The sequence below is a fragment of the Macrotis lagotis genome, chromosome 4, assembly GCF_037893015.1.
Source record: "Macrotis lagotis isolate mMagLag1 chromosome 4, bilby.v1.9.chrom.fasta, whole genome shotgun sequence".
NCBI classification, from domain to species: domain Eukaryota; kingdom Metazoa; phylum Chordata; class Mammalia; order Peramelemorphia; family Peramelidae; genus Macrotis; species Macrotis lagotis.
The window spans coordinates 100,593,478-100,610,427 of NC_133661.1; the positions used below are offsets into that span (position 1 = coordinate 100,593,478).

General features: G+C 37.5%; 1 protein-coding gene and 1 long non-coding RNA gene across 3 annotated transcripts in view; one reads left to right on the forward strand and one right to left on the reverse strand.

Moving 5' to 3' along the window:
- Window positions 1–14,539, reverse strand: part of HABP2 (hyaluronan binding protein 2) — a 54,374-nt gene extending 39,835 nt beyond the window's left edge. For both annotated transcript variants that reach the window (XM_074233653.1, XM_074233652.1), the window contains exon 1: window positions 14,379–14,539. In XM_074233653.1, the coding sequence (XP_074089754.1) occupies window positions 14,379–14,450 (72 nt within the window). In that variant the 5' untranslated portion in view covers window positions 14,451–14,539. The remainder of the gene's footprint in view (window positions 1–14,378) is intronic.
- A 131-nt stretch (window positions 14,540–14,670) lies between these two features.
- The window catches only part of LOC141519976 (uncharacterized), a 30,037-nt gene continuing 27,757 nt past the window's right edge, over window positions 14,671–16,950 (forward strand). Inside the window, exon 1 of the long non-coding RNA XR_012477492.1 lies at window positions 14,671–14,907. This is a non-coding gene — a long non-coding RNA (uncharacterized LOC141519976). The remainder of the gene's footprint in view (window positions 14,908–16,950) is intronic.

Here is a 16,950-nt window from a genome sequence, read left to right on the forward strand (position 1 = left end):
CAACTTCAGATCCAGCTTTCTAGCCACTACACCATCAGCTGCCTAATAATTAGCTATGGGAAACAATCTAGCATTGCCAGGAGAAAAGGACAGCTTTGAAGTTAGGAAGACCTGGGTTCAGACTCTACCTCCAACACATGCATATTTTCTCATTGTCCTCAGTCAACTCCCAAACATTACAAGTTGTAGAGTTTGACAAGCTCCACCATGCATTCCCTACTTTCATGAAATCACAGTACTGGACCAATAATGTTGTGACATTTTTTGCAGAGCTTTTTGGAGACAAATCATTTTCATATCAGTTCTGTGATCTGGCCCTGATTTGAGGAAGATAGTATAAGACAAAATATTCTCAATTGATTGAGAGAGAAACCAAAGCTAGAGGTGCAAAACAGGTTCTTAGAATTCACTAGTTACTAAATAGATGTAGCAGCAAAATTTGATCTGTTTTTCTGACTTCAAGTCTATGCTTCTTCCGCCTTAGATTGGATGACAAAGTGAGTTCTATAATTCCAGAAAGTGTGGCCTATAGAAAGAAGAAAAGGAGTAAGAGATATGACCTATAGCAAGTATCTTCCCAGTTTTTCCTCAGTTTTCTCAGCTGCAAAATAGTCCAATGTTAGGATATTGTGATCCTATAAAAGAAATTTCCATTAGAGAAAATGGCATGGCATCGACTAAGCTGAGTAAAAAAGATCATTTTTGATTCAAATCAATGCATAGTTATGAAGTATTTGTTTTGTATTAGGGATTGAGTTGCTGTTTTTCCTTCATCTTTGAAGATGATCAATGACATCCCTGGGTGATGTCTTGACTTGCTTGTGAATTTAATTTAAATGAGGCAGAGTGACACAAAGTTGTTAGCCTTGCTCTCTCACCCTGAGTCATTAAAGTCCAGGCTAGAAGGTCAAAAGTCTAGAAGACTGAGTGTGGCCTGGGGTACAGCGGATGACCTTGGCATCCTCAGTGTCTGACCAAACTCTAAACTTTCCACAAGGTCTGCTTCAGACGCCTTTGTGACTCTTGGAGCAAATTGTTCTCAAATTCTCCTGGGGAAAGGTCTTCATGTGCTTAGAGTAGACATCCCTCAACTCAATGAGTTTGAGACTTCTTGGCTATTCTCAGCCTGGTGGTGGTTCTTGTCCTTCTTAATTGAAGAAAACCAAAATGATATCAATATGTTATAGACAAATTTCAGTGTGATTGACTGATTGGTTGAACAGACCAATATGAGATCAGAATGCTCTACCACAGGTCAGGCATCAATAGTCCTTGTGAAAACCTGGGGAGTGTTCTCTATACTTGTGTCTCTCAACCTAGTTTAGCCTGTCTCCCAAGAAAATATACCAGAATGTGGACACTTTTAATTCTACAGTTTCTTGAAGCCACAGGTGAGAGCTGGGTGGCAGGTAGACACCAAAGGAGTATAAGTAACCCTGAAGAGGCAAACCCTCACACAAGCCCTCCTTGAATACCTCACAGGTACTGAGCATACAGCTTTGAAAAAAAGCCTTGTGACTTTCAGATATTACATTCACTGGATATATACATGTAAATGCATGAGTAAATACAAAGTTAACTGAGATTGAAAAGAGTATAACAAAGGAGAGAGATTAGAAAAGGTTTCTTGTCCTAGATTGTGTTATTTTAATTAGTTGATGATTAAAGAGAAGGATTTGAAGAAGTAGAGAGAAGATAATATATTATCAGGCATGGAAAATAACTTATGCAAATATGTAGAGTCTAGAGATAGAATTTTGAATCTGAAGAATAGCTAGGGCTGCCTGGATGGTGGTTTACTTAATGGAGAAAGGCCAGGTCCAGAGAGAAAGATTTCATTTTAGGCACATTGAATTGAATTGAATTCCAGGTAGAAATGTTGAACAGGTAACTGATTGTGAGAGATGAGACCAGGGAGAGATGATGACTAGAGTTACTGACTTGGGAGTCATGGACATAGATAGATTAACTCTAACCAATAGAGAAAGGAGAGAAGACTCAGAACAAAGGCCTTAGGATACTCCCATAGATTCAGTGGCTAAAACATGGTCCAAAGCATCATAGTCTGAAAGTTGGAAGGGGTCTTTGAGATCATCTATTCCAATCTCTTCATTTTACAGTTGAGGAAACTGAGTCCTAGAGGTCTAGTATCTTGCTCAAGATTATTCAGGTAATTTGTGGAAGCGACAGGTTTTGAATATAGAGCCTTTGACTCCAAATTCAGCATTCTTTCCTTTGTATCATGGGTGAAGATTAAGCAAAGAAAATAAAAAAGAAGTTTAGGTATATCATTTCCCCTAATCTGCCTAATTTCTTCTTCATGAGATCCCCTTTAAGCACTTGAAATCAGTTTTTATTCGCCCCCCCCACCAACAAAAACACACACACTTCATTTTGATCCAAGTTAAATGTCCCTAGTTCCTATACTCAAACCTCATTGCTAGAACAGGGGCAGTAAGAGTCATCAGTTTACACTATGCTTCTTTTCATATATCCTATGACTCCAATAACTTTATATGACTGCCACCTCACCCAGGTGACACATAGACCTCAATGAATTGCTGACATTTTATCTTTAACTTTAAACAATCCCAACTTCATGAAGGTGTCCAATTGATGCCTGGGCTGGTTAATTTAACAGATTACAGTAATGCTAATGGAGTCAAAGTTATTGGTTCAATTCTTATAAAAGCTAGAGAAAATGGCTACAAATTGTCCTCTAACTTCGTCTAGATGACTCAGAAGTGAATGTAGTAGACCTAGCATTCAAATGGCGTAGTGTGAATCCCCACTCTTGGAAAAAAACAACCCGATGACTTGGAGCTACTCTAATGAAAGTAGACTGATAACATGACCATCACAAGTCTTGCAGAATAATGAGTGTGGTAAAATTTTAGGGAAAATGTTCTGGATTGTATTTATACTCATTGTTCCTATTACCAACAAGTCCTACAGGATGTCAAAATCCCTATATTTAGTATTGGCAATAAGGTATTGCCATTGAACTTAAAAGCTTATATATAGCTCCATGAAGTCATTCTCCCTTACAATGTATCTATGACTTGCTTTTCCCTTCAACCTTAGCTATACACAGGGACGGTCCTACCCATAAAAGGTCTACTTCTCTGTTCAGTAATGCTGGATTTCTATTTGGCGGTAATCTTCCCAATATTCTCTCTTCTTTACTCTTCCTAAATATGTTCTTTGTCCCAACTGTGACTTTCAGGCCTACAGTTCTCCATTCCCCCTGTGGTGACAAAAGTCTTCTCGGTTCCCAGATTCAACCACCAGGTGAATCAGTTCAACAATGGTCTTGAATTTTTTTTTATTTTCTTGTCTTATTGCTGATTATTACTTACCAAACCCTAACCTTGGATTATTCCAATTGTCTCCCTCCTTCACTCCTACACCCATGATGCTGGAGGAAATCACAAAACCTTTCATACTAAGATGACTACAAATTTATGCCAGTAATCTCAACTGGGTCCTCACTGTACCAAAGCAATCTTACTCCCCCTTAATGATTTCTAACCTTTTTATCACAGAAGCTGTCCCAAAGGTTCATTTCTCTCTTCAAACCTCCTATAACATTCTCTTCCCTCAATCTCCCAGTTTAACATATTGTCAGTTTACAACCCAAATTTAGACCATTCACCATTCTTCTCTTCTCATCTCGCATCTCTTTTTATTATCCTCTAGTTTCTAGTGATAAGGAGGACTATCTGTTTGCCAAGACCACCCCTTCCTACTTACCCTAATCTAATATCCTACAATGTTTCTTCAGAAAATTGTCCCCACCCTCATCCACATTCTAATTTTCAATTACACTCTCTGTCTCCTACTTTCTCTCCTGATGTCTCTAAACACATTTAATTCTTCCTCTGCCCAAAAGAAGAAAAACCAAAATAAAAAAACCTCACTAGATTTTATCACTAGCTTTTTTATCATGTCAACTTATTCTATACCTTTTCTCCACTTCTTAGTAAAATGCCTTGAAAAAGCTCTTTAAGCTGATTTAACCATACTGAAAACAATTTGGAAGTATGCCCAAAGTATGCTATTAAACAATGCATGTACCCTTTGACCTGGAAATACTCTACTAGGTCTGTATCAAAAAGAAACAAAAAGCAGAAAGGAAGAGGATATATATGCACAAAATATTTATAACAGAACTTTTCTAGTGGCAAAGTATTAGAAATTGGGGGGGAGACCATCAATTTGGGAATGACTGAACAAATTATAGTATGTAATTGTGATATATTATAGTACTATAAGAAATGATGAGCAGGATACTCTCAGAAAAGCCTAGAAAGACTTACAAAAATTGATACAAAGTGACAATAATATTGTAAGATGATCAGCTGCGAATGACAACTACTTTCAGTGATACAACTTTGAATGACTTATGGTGAAAAATACTCTTTATCCCCAGAGAAAGAACTGATGGTATCAGAATACAGACTGAAGAACACTTCTTTTTACTTTCTCTATTTTTCTCAAGTTTGTTTTCTTTAACGTCACTAAAACATTTTTCATGACTAGACGTGTATAATCTATGTCAAATTGCTGGCCTTCTCAATTAAGGGAGAAAGGTGAAAAGGGAGGAAGGGAGAGAATTTTAAATTCAAAGTTTTAAAAGTACATGTTAAAATTGTTTTTATCTGTAATTGGGAGAAAATAAAATACTAAACACATAATTTTTAAAAATTTTTTAAAAGAAAGGGATAAAAAACCTTCTCTATATATGGTGCCTCCATTTCCTCTCTTCTCAATTCTTCTAAATCTTTAGCAATCTGGCTCCCTACCTTAGCACTCAATGGAAACTGCATCAGTGATCTCTTTATTTGAAATTTAATGAATTTTCTTTAATTCTCATTTCTCTTAACTTCTCTGCAGCACTCCACACTCTTGAATACCCTTTTTTGGATATTTGCACCTCTCTAGGTTTTGGTGACCTTTGCTTTTTATTGGTTTTTCTCCTACTTTTATGATCATTCCTTCTCTCTCTTCTTTGATAGATCTTAATTATACTACACCCATTAACTGTGGCCCAAGGCTTTTCTATGTCCTTTTCTCCTTATGCTTTCTCACCTGGTGAGCTCATCAACTTTCCTGAGTTTAATTCCTATCTCTATTCAAATGACTGCCAGCTCTCTCTCTCTCTCTCTCTCTCTCTCTCTCTCTCTCTCTCTCTCTCAACATAGCTATCTATCTATCTATCTATCTATCTATCTATCTATCTATCTATCTATCTATCTATATCTATATATTTATCTCTAGTCCGAATCTCTTTACTAAGTTTCAGTCTTGCATCAAGTCCCTATTAGACAGATTGAAGTATATTCTTCGGAGGTATCCCAAACTCAATATGTCCAAAACAGAACTTATCTTTCCAACTAAATTCACCCTTCTTGTGGATTTCTCTGTTACCAATAAGGGTATGATCATCCTTCAAATGACTCAAGTTTGCAACCATGCTTTCATCCTCAATTCCTCTTTTGCTTACCACACAGTTACCAATCGTTGTAATTTCTTTCTCCATTATATATCTCAAATTCATTCCCTTCTCTTCATTCACAAGCTACTACCCCCTTTTCAGATAATTATCATTTCTCTTGTGGGCTATTGCAATGGTCTTTAATCAGACTCACTTCCTTAAATCTCCCGCTCATTCTAATGCATCATACACTAGGTACCAAAATGATTTTCAAAATGCAGGTCAAGAAACTTCCTATCACCTCTAGAAGCAAATACAAGCTCCTCTACCATTCAAAGCTCTTTACAGCCTTTTCTATATTTCTAGTTATATTGGCCTATCCATTTCCTCATGCCTAGAATAATCTGTCCTAACTTCTGAGAATTCCTGCCTTCTAAGAGTCAGTTGAAATGTCACCTCCTGCAGAAAACCTGTCGTCCCCCTAGCTACCAGCACCTTCCCGCCTAAGGCTACTTTCTATCTATTATTAGTTGTCTTTTATGCAGTAGCTTATTTTCACTCATTCAATTATAAACTTCTCCAGAGCAGGGACTATTTTTGCTTTTGTTTTGTATAAGACACCCCAAAGTCTTACTGCAGCAAGGTTTAGTGAATTAGGAGTTTGGGGCCCCCTGGTTTTCCTTGTGATTAGCAAACTACCTAGCACCTAGTAAGCCCTTAATAAAGTCTCATTGACTAATTATAGGGATCATCAAAATTTTTTATCTGTACTATGGATTATCAGAACTGAAAAGGTCCTGGTGATTATCTAGTCCAACCCCCTCATTTAATAGATGGGGAACTTGAGATCCAGAGAGGAAGAGTAGTTTAAAGAGCTACACAATAAATTTGTTGCCGAGTCAGGACTATGTTGATAGGATTTAGATTTGGAAATGAATTCAGAGATCATCTGGTTTAATCTCATTTTACAGATGAGGGAGCTGACGCCAAGGGAGCTTAGGTGACTTTCTCAAAGTCACAGAGTAAAGAGTAGCACTATTTATGGTCCTCCTTATTCCTGTTCATATTTCTCTTCTCTGTACCACTCTAACCCTATGGAATTCATAATATATAGACAAAGCTATCTAGAAGCATCTTAATTTTGCAACTCACTAGGGTACATTCCCTACCATAGTAAATGCATATGGTACTGATATGAAACACTTATACAAATTAAACTCCCATTCAACAGGATTAGAACTATGGTTTCATTGATTTGACAGCCAATGCAATTACTCTGCCCTTGAAAGGTGAATTAGAAATGGGAATTGTGCTACTATTCTAAAAAGGAGAGACATGCTTTTGCTTAATTCAAGAAGCACTGACCTGAGATGAGTTCAATGCCCATCTCCATGATATAGCTGTTTTGCTTTATGACTTGGGAACAGGTTTACAAATCTTACTTAGTTTATCCATCTGTAACACAGTTCTCTACCTGAAAAATAGCTGCAAGTTATCCTCAAAGGACTTTAAACTCCTCACAGAGCACTGAACAAGAGGTTTTGTCCTGGTTAAACCCCTAATGAGAAGCCATCTTGGAGTCCAAAAGACCTTGATTCAGTTCCTAAGTTTGAAACTTATTAGCTGTATCATGAATGGGCAAGCTACTTAACTTCCCAGTGCCCCAGGCAGATCTCTATGACTATGAGTTATTAGGTCAGTAGAAGGAACTTTCATAATATTGATAAAATCACTGGTCTTAGGGAGCCCTCTCCCCCTGCCATGTCACTACTAACTAGCATTTATGTCATGTTTTACATACTTTGTCTCTTTTAAAGCTTACAACAATCCTGTGGGGGCAGGTGCCATAGATATTATTATCCTTATTTTACGGAGGAAATAACTCAAACTGAGAGAGATTAAGTGACTTTCCTAAGGTCATCCAGCTCATAAGTCTGAGATTTGATTCAAACCTAGAAAGTCCTTGCTCAGCTTTTTCTATTGAGTAATTTCAATTGTTTTTTGACTCTTTGTGACTCCATTTGGGATTTTCTTGGCAAAGATCCTAGATGGTTTGCCATTTCCTTCTCCAGCTCATTTTACAGATCAAGAAACAGAACTAAGAGACTTGCCCAGGATCACATAACTAGTAAGTGTCCCAGGCTGGATTTGAAATCCAGAAGATGAATCTTTCTGACTCCAGGTCTGATCCTCTATCGACTGTGCCATCTGGATGCCCAACTAACCTCTCAACTAGCTCTTTAACAATAAAAAGTTGATAATTAGGTAATACTTAGAAATTTTCACTTTATGTACATTATCTCTTTTGATAGTCACACTAATCCTTTGAGATAAATACTGCTGGAATCATTGGCATTTTCCATTTTACAGATGAAGGAACTAGAGCCAAGAGAACTGAAATGACTGACATTCCTAATAAGTATCAGAGGCACGATTTGAAACCAGGTCTCCTTTGTTCCAAGTATAACATTTTCTAATATTTCACTAACCAGTGGTATGACCTTAGACAAATCACTTAACTTTGTTTCTCTTTTTCCTTATCTAGCCAGGAGGGTAATAAAAATATGCCCCCCTACCTTGCTAGAGATGAATGAGATAATGTAAAAGGGTTTTGAAAAATTGTTAAGTGCTATAAAAAATGTGAATTATTTTTGCAACTGATCAATAATAATAAAACATACTAAAAAATTAGGGATCCCATACACATTCCATCTCATCCTTATCCAGGTCCTTATATTATTAAGATTTGTGTGTGTACAGATTTTTAATTCAAATCCTTGCATTCAGCAATTTCTTAGGGGTAGATTCAAAGGTCATTCATTCAATGAAGTGCAAATTGGGGAGATAAACCATCCTCTTAGTCAAAGCAACTTATAATAACCAATTGAACAACTCAGCAACAACTAGTAGTATCTATGTAGGGTTCTTAGATTGATCTTTTTGGATTGGTTGATTTGGACAAACAGTTCATTAATTCAATCAAATAAGTAATTACTTCAGTCTAGCAACCTATTTGTTTAAAAAAAAAGACTAATTGATAGCTGTTTGTCTCAACTGGTTTAGCCACAGAATATCAGAACTGGAAAGAACTAACCCATTAATTTTCATAAGAGGCCCATGGAGGACAAGTGATTTCCCCAAAGTCATATAGTCAGTCTTTGTTTTGATATTGCAAAGATACAGTCAATTGTTTTCAGGAAAAGTAATCTGGGCTAAGTCTAACTCTAAGCCCCAAAAGAGTCAGAGTCACTAGAAGGTTTTTGTTTGTTTTTATTGTTTTTGGTTTCTTTTTGTTATGCCAAAGTGAATGTACTTTGTTCTTTGTCTTGGGCCTGCCAGTTGCCCTCAGTGCTAGTTTTTGGAATGTCAACAAAGCCTCTACCTAGAGGAATGTTCTTCTGTGCAACCTGATTTCTCTTTTTGGAAGGCTGAGCAAACAGTTCAATGAGTTGTGACTGAGAACTAGTTCAGCAACCAAATATATTTTGGGGACTTGTTGGTCCAGTGATGATCACGGCACATCACCTTTCACTATCCTCCACCATGACCCCTTCTCCTGTCCCCCTCCTCTTTTTTCCCTGGGATTCTTGCCAAGTCCTAAGCCAGGAAACCTTGTTATATTAATTATGAAGAAAAACATGTTTTATTAAAAAACCCGGCTGCTGAATATTCTGTCATGCTGTTTCCCTGTGACAGCAGAATTGCTTTTGCATTTTAGACACCCTAATGAATTTTAAATATAAATACATATCTGGGCTGAGGCATACTAACACACACACACACACACACACACACACACACACACACACACACACACACACAATTTTCTACAACCCCATTTCCATAACTTTTGGCTTACATTGCCAAAGTAAATGAATTGATTCACCATTTAGGGTCAGTTAGAAAATAATCCTAAGAGGTTTCAATAAAATTCAGACTTTCATCCTATCATAAGGCTTTTCATCTGAATTAGAGTAAAGAATTAATCATGGACTGAAATTCCTGACAAAAGCCAGAAACAGGTCCTGAAATTGACTCATAGATGGAGCTCTATGAGGAGCTGTACAGCTCTTCCAGGTTAATCTTTTCATTTTATAGATGAGATAATGGAGGTCCAGAGAGGACACAGAAGTGCCAGTGCTTAGCTTCAAACTCAGTTCTTCTGACTTCAAGTCTCACCCTCTTTCCACTATGTCTCACTCACTATCTCCTACAAGGGTAGGTCGTCTTCTAGGATGACAACAAATACATTTTTTCTTTCAGAGGTCTTCTTGCTATCTTGTGGCTGATGTGGATTTATGTATATAAATAAATCCAAATTCTGTGGTGCCATGAAAATTCTTGGAACCATTAAAAACCATCTGAGTGCCTCAAGAACTCAACAGAAAAGGTAGCTCAACATAACACATATAATCACATGGATAAATACATGTATGAGCACATTTGATTATTCTCAATGTAAATATTTCTCAACATGTTTATGTGATGATTTCTCTAAGGATTCAGTATGGACCTCTTTATCTGAGGGACACTTTTCAGGTATGGTATAGAGGGATTGGAGTTGATTTCTGTGGTCCTTTCCAAATCTGAGATTTTAGAATTTGAGAATTTTAGAAGCTAAGAGATCAGAGACACCATTGGTATCGTGAGTTGAAAAAATCTAATAAAAACATTAGTAAGACAGGAGTAAGGGAACTTTCCCACTAGTCCTAATGTTACAAATTCATCAAATGATATAACATCATCTCTGACTTTCAGTTTCCTCTTCTATAAAATGAGATAAGGGGTTGGACCAGATGATCTTGTCTAGATCAAAGATTCCTAACCTAGTGAAATCTAGTTGTGAAATCTATTGAACTTTCTCAGAATAATTTTTTATGTGCTTAAAAGAGAATATGTAAAACAAAAAAAATCATTTAAACCAAATTACAGTTCTCAAAATACTAAAAACATAACAAATAAACTAGCTCACAGACCTTAAGTTAAGAATTCCTGCTCTCCAAGTTCTCTCCTAGCCCTAAATGTTTGATGAATTTAAATATTACAAATTTGTTATAATTATATATATATATACATATATAAATATGTATATGAATATATTTGTTATAATTCCTTGAGAGGACATTTTTTCATTGTTGACATGTAAGAAGGAGTTATAAAAATATTATTCCAGATCTTCTGATTCTCTCTTTTGAGATGGAAAGGTATTTATCCTAATGTGGCTAAGAGTCAAAGACAAAAACATGGACAGATGTTAGACACAATAGACACTGTACTCTTTTTTTTTTTTTTTAGGTTTTTGCAAGGCAAATGGGGTTAAGTAGCTTGCCCAAGGCCACACAGCTAGGCAATTATTAAGTATCTGAGGCCGGATTTGAACAGGTACTCCTTATTCCAGGGCCAGTGCTCTATCCACTGTGCTACCCAGCCACCCCAACACTGTATTCTTAATGGCTATTTTGTTGTTGCTGTTATATAGAGATTTTTGGTTATATTGGGATTTATTGTTGTTGAACTTGATTTAAACTGAAATAGTGCCCTTGCCACAACCAATTATAACACTAACCCCTTACATTCATATAGAATTTTATATACATGAGATTATATATACATAGAAGCATAAGTTCACATGTTATTTCATTTAATTCTAATAACAAATCATTTGTGTTATAGTGACTTGCCTATGGACACATGGTTACTGATTGACATAAACTGTGTCTAAGCCCAAGACTATTTCTCCTACACCAAATTGTTTCCTTTTGTTAATTCAATGCTTCCCAGCAAATAAACCCACACTGAACTTTATGACTCCTTATCTATAAAAGGGAATGTAATTCAATATATAAAATCCTGATCTAAGAAGCTAAAAACAAAATAAAATTGGGTTCAAATTCTATCTCTGACACTTCAATCTCTGTGACCATGGGCAAGTAACCTCTATGAGTCTCTGTTTTCTCATCTGTAAAATGGGGTTAGCAATATCTATGACCCTATCTCTCAGGGCCATTAAGTTCAAATTTAGATTTGACCTTAGAAGTCAAATCCAGTCCCTTCATTTTACAGATGAGGAAGTGTCTGAGATGGGATTAACAACCCAGGTCTTGCTGACTCTAAGGCTAGTATTCTGTTGACTACATCACACAAACTACCATAGCACAGATCAAGCATTTTGCAAATTTGAAAATAATACATAAATGTCAATCACTATTATGATCTTTTGGCGCAGTTGGACACTTTTACCCACCACAGTTTGAACTAGCAATGGAATTGTGCTCTCAGGGGGCAATTTGGGCAGGAAGGAATCACATCCTGATGTGCAGACATCCGAAACCTGCTCCCTGCATGCAGAGCAGGTGGATACAATGAACAGGATGCAACTTGTCCAATAATTATCTGATCCATCCGGGGCAAGAAAGACAGGCCAGGTGGATATTTCCCCTGTAATCGGGCTTTCTGGCCTCCCCTCTCCCAGACTTCAGGGATAATTGGCCACTTTCTCTTTCCCTTCAGCCTGTTGAATGAAATCTGTGTGCTTTTACCACCTGTCTGGTGCACATATGGACTAAGAGGCCCTTCTGAAGACCACAAGCCTCTCTTTGGAACTGACTAAGCTCATCGCCTGAAGGATACTTTCTCATATTTTCTTTTATCCATTATTGACTTATAATTTCATCATTAACCCTAAAAAGTCGCTAGGGTTTGCAAGAGATTCTTCTAGTCCATTAGCTTTGTAGCAACTTCAAACAAGGGCTCCTGCCTCCTCCTCCTCCTCCTCCTCCTCCTCCTCCTCCTCCTCCTCCTCCTCCTCCTCCTCCTCCTCTTCTCTCCTGCAAACTTTAGAATGTGATTCTTCCCATCCCTAGCTTTCCCAGGCAGTTCCTCATGTGCCTTGCTAGAATAATTTCTCCTACCTCTCTCTGTAGACTTTTGGTATTTCAGCTGGGTCTCAGCCATAGGCAATCAACAAGCCTGCAAACTATTTAGATTGCTTGATAATCATCTGTAATTGCAAAGACCACATATGTGCAAAAGATAATTTTAAAAGAAAACCCCTTTGGGAAATGACTCATAGGCAGCTTATTGGCTGGTGGAGGTGTCTGAAAGTACAGGGCACAGGAAAAGGGGTGTGTGTGTGTGTGTGTGTGTGTGTGTGTGCACACGCGTGTTGGGGGGGGTTGCTGTTTTAAAAGAAAACAAGGCTGTAATCAGGAAAACTTGGATTCCAATCTGGCTCCTGAAGAAATAACTGCACCCATCAAATGAGATAATGGATGAGTAAAGGTTCTGAAAAGTAGAAAGCACTATATAAACATTTTTATTGGAGTTTTTAAAATCACCCTCCTTACATCCCTTTTCTTATTCCTCCCCCTGCATCCCTCAAAAAGGAATTATCTGAATTTTGTGGAGAAACTGCCTTCTTGCTGAGAGTTTTAAGCAATTTTCAATGGCACTTAAGTTCTTTGAATCTCAGTTTCTTGTTCTGTAAAATGAAAGGGTAGTGGTAGATTATCTCTAAGATCACCTTCCAGCTTTAAAATTATGTATGAGCTTATGTTCTTCACCCAAGTGCTCTTTAATAGGGGACAACTCCATAGGAAACTGAATTTCCATTCTAATCCATTTCCCTAACCTGGAAGCTCGTTTCCAGATGTCCCCTGGGGCCAAATTAGTTAAATTCTTGGATATTAAGATGGCAGAGCTATCTCTTGCCATATGCTATTAAAGAGCACCTGGTAGAGATAGCGTAGCATAATATATATAGCATATATAATAATATATTATTTTATGTAATACTTGTAGCTGCATAGACTTTAGAGCTAGAAGGAACCTCAGACATCATCTAGTCCAGAGACTTGGCAAACTGCCTATGGATCAAATCCAGCTGCTGTCTGCCTTTGTAGAATCCACAAACCAAGAGTGGTTTCCCCCATTTTTTAAAATAAAGTTTTGTTGTATTTTAAAATGGAAAACCATGTTCAACTTTGGTCATTCAAAAGCAGAAAGAGAACAAGATTTAGCCCTTGGGCCATGGATGATTTAACCCTGAACTAGTCCAATCATTTCATTTGTAAAGGAAACAGAGTCTAGAGATATCAACCTAGTACATAAGCAGCAATGGCAGAATCAGATTTTGAACTCAGGTCTTCTGATTCTAAATCCAATATTCTACATTCTCATTTCTACTCTAAATTTTGTAATTTCTTCCTTGGGTACTGAAACATAACCTTGAGTTCACCCTGATGACCATGATAAACTCTAGTCGAGTAAATTGGATTGGAGGGGGGGAAGAAAGAACTACTCTTCTCAAATTGTCCACATCTGAAGGCTTCAGCCTAGAACTTATCCTATAGTATTTCCAAGAGAAACCTTGTTAAGAGATCTTTCTCTTGTTGTGTTGTAGAAAGACAACTGAGTCTGGAGCCATCAGAATTCTATGCGAACCCCAGCTTTGCTACTCCTTTGTGATTTGATGTAATTCAGAAAATGGAGAAGGGCTAGGTTAGATGATTTCTGAGATCTCCTGTTACAGAATCCAAGAATTTAGAAGATAAATTAGATTTTAGTAATTTTTTTAAAACCAGTTTCTGTGGATTTGCTACTCAGCTATCAGTAACTTTGAGCCATTTTTGATTTAATGATAAAATCATAGAGTTGGAAGAAACTATAGAGAACATCTAGTACAAACCTCTCATTTTACAGAAAAGAAAACTGAGGGCCACAGAAGCCAAGTGGTTTGCTGGAAGTCAAACAGTTGTCAAATGGTCAACTCGAGAATAGATCAAATAATGTTCAATTTAGCAACATCAAATTTCAAATGCCCAGTTTCAAATGTTAATTAATATTAAAAGTAATACTTGGTCTTATTACTAGAAACACTGCATTTGTTATACTAATAACTTTCTCTAGTCCACTGACCACAATTATTTGAAAAGACACTTACCCCAAGGGTTCCATGCCCCACCAAGATCATTAGAGGAATAATTTGAAGCCCAGAAGCCCAGGTGGTCATCATTACTACAGTGTCTTTCAGAAGTTAATAAGATCTCTTTTGCTATGTATACTTTTGGGGGAAGAAAGAAAATCCACTGTCAGTCTTGAAGGATTCAGGAACAAATGAATAGGATGCAAATTATTAACTAGGCAACAAATACTGTTTAATGTTTTGTGAACCAACTATCTTGATTAAACAAATGTGACCTGATGGGTTGGACTGAGTCACAGAAGTTCTCTTTTTGCCCAAGAAGAATTAGCATAGAAGCCGATGAATTTCCTTGGTCTGTATATGGATCTGCTACTACCAAATGGTCCCTGAAGTTTACAGTGAAGGCCAGATAGTTTAACTCATCGCAGAGACAATGAGATGAAAGGCAACCAATACTGGACGGGTTCATGCAAGGCGTCTTTGCCTCCTCTGATTTGTCCTGAATATTAATGGGGTCCTGATTCATCAAATCTCAAACAGAATTAAGGTATGGATGGGCCTCTAATAACATCGTGCTTTATATTCATGAAAGATAAATGAAAGGATGCAAAACTGCTATTGACAAACATTGATTATGAACACTTTGAAGTGTTGCCAGGACTACCCTGTCAGCTTTAAAAGTTTTCTTTAAAATCTCATTATGTAAGGATTTTATTTTTTAATTATTTTTTTTCTGAAGAGTCTTTGATCAGTCAAAAATGTAGCTCATATTTAGGGACAACTCTTTCCCAATGTGCTTTATTTAGTTACATTCTTTATGAGCGAGCTATTTAAAATAGCCAATACTTAAGTACCAACTCTTTGAGGGCTAAATTGTCTTCTTATATAAGGCATCATTTCAACTCATGTAAACACCTTATCTCCCTATGTTAAGTGGTCACTAGGGTTTTATGACTACTGCAAAACCCTCCGTAGCTCAGGGACTTCCCCACATCTGAGTTCTAAATCCAACCTTCAAACTCCTTCTGTTGCCTGAGGCAACCTGCTTCTCTGAATCTGGTACATACCTCTCTCCTCACTCTGGCCTTTATTTTTATTCTACACACGGGCCTTGGAAAACAGTAGCTGTTTAGGGCGCCTGAGTGTGGATGAGAATCTGACTGGTGTGAGAGGACCTTTTTCTTAATTAGCTCTTAGAATGGGGATAGGGGAAGGAAACTCAGAATTTGGCGGGGGGTGGGGTGGGAGTCATTTCTTGTCAGGGCTCATTTCTTTGAGCAACCTGAAACAGCTCCCCAGTTTTCTCTGAATTTTCAGATAATCACAGAGCAAAGGGGAGCCCCCCACCCCTGCCAAGAATAAAAGCTCAAGAGTCCCAACTGGAGGAGATTCAATGTCATTTATAGTCAAAGACTGAAAGAATATCAGAGATAGGTGGTGCAGCAGATAAAGCACCTGCTCTGGAGTCAGGAGTACCTGGGTTCAAATCCGATCTCAGACACTTAATAATGACCTAGCTGTGTGGCCTTGGGCAAATCACTTAACCCCATTTGCCTTGCAAAAAAAACAAAAAGCAAAACAAAAAAAAAGAATATCAGAGATCCTCTTAACTCACACCAATCAAAAAATTCTTTCTATAGCATCTCTGATAAAAGGTCACTGAGACCGGGAGATTTCCTGTGATAGAAAGCTGAGAGTAATTGATGGAAAGTTGTAGAGAGGCAGAATTGAGATCAATGTAAAGAAAACTTTCCTATTAAGTGGAATTATCCCCAAATGAAATGGACTGTCTAAGGAGGAAGTAGGCTTCCTTTCCTTCATTGGACATGATTGTCCTATAGAGTATGTTGAGGATATTTTAGAAGGAATTCTTGGTCTAGCATTTATATTCAGTGATTCTGGTATTCTGCGAATCTGCCACAGGACCTCCTGGGGCAGCTCATATTCTACTTTTGGATAGCTCTTACAATTAAGGAACCTTTCCCAACATTAAGCCCAAATCTGCCTCTACAATTTCAACAAATTGCTCCAATTTTATTCCCACTGCAGCATAACAGAACAAGTCTTCCATGTGACAGTATTTCAAATACTTGGTGACAGTTATCTTGTCCCTACAGCCCTCCCCTTTCCCCACTAAATGGTCTCTTCTCAAGGCTAAGCATCCTCAGTTTCTTCCATTGGTATTTCTAAATTCTTGACTCATCAGCTCAAGTATCCTCACCATTCTGGTCCCCTCTTGCTTAGACAGATCCACACTCCAACTTGTAATGTCCTTCCAGAATTGATCATACTGCCTCTATTTATCCTTAGTTGTACTCAAACAGAATTCCTTACTTTTCCATGAAACCCCTTTTCACACCTTCCTTTTTGTTCATGTTTATTCTCCCCCTTGGAATGTCCTCCCATTCTCCCCCACCTACTTCCACCAGGTCCTACTTATCAAACTCCTATTCATCTTTCAAGAATCAGTTGAAATGCCTTTCAGTTTTCCCTAATCCCACCCGAGGATGATTTCATTCTCCTCTAAACTCACATAGCATTTGATACTTCTCTTGTAGTGTATTACATTTTGAAGAACCTTAGTCTTCCA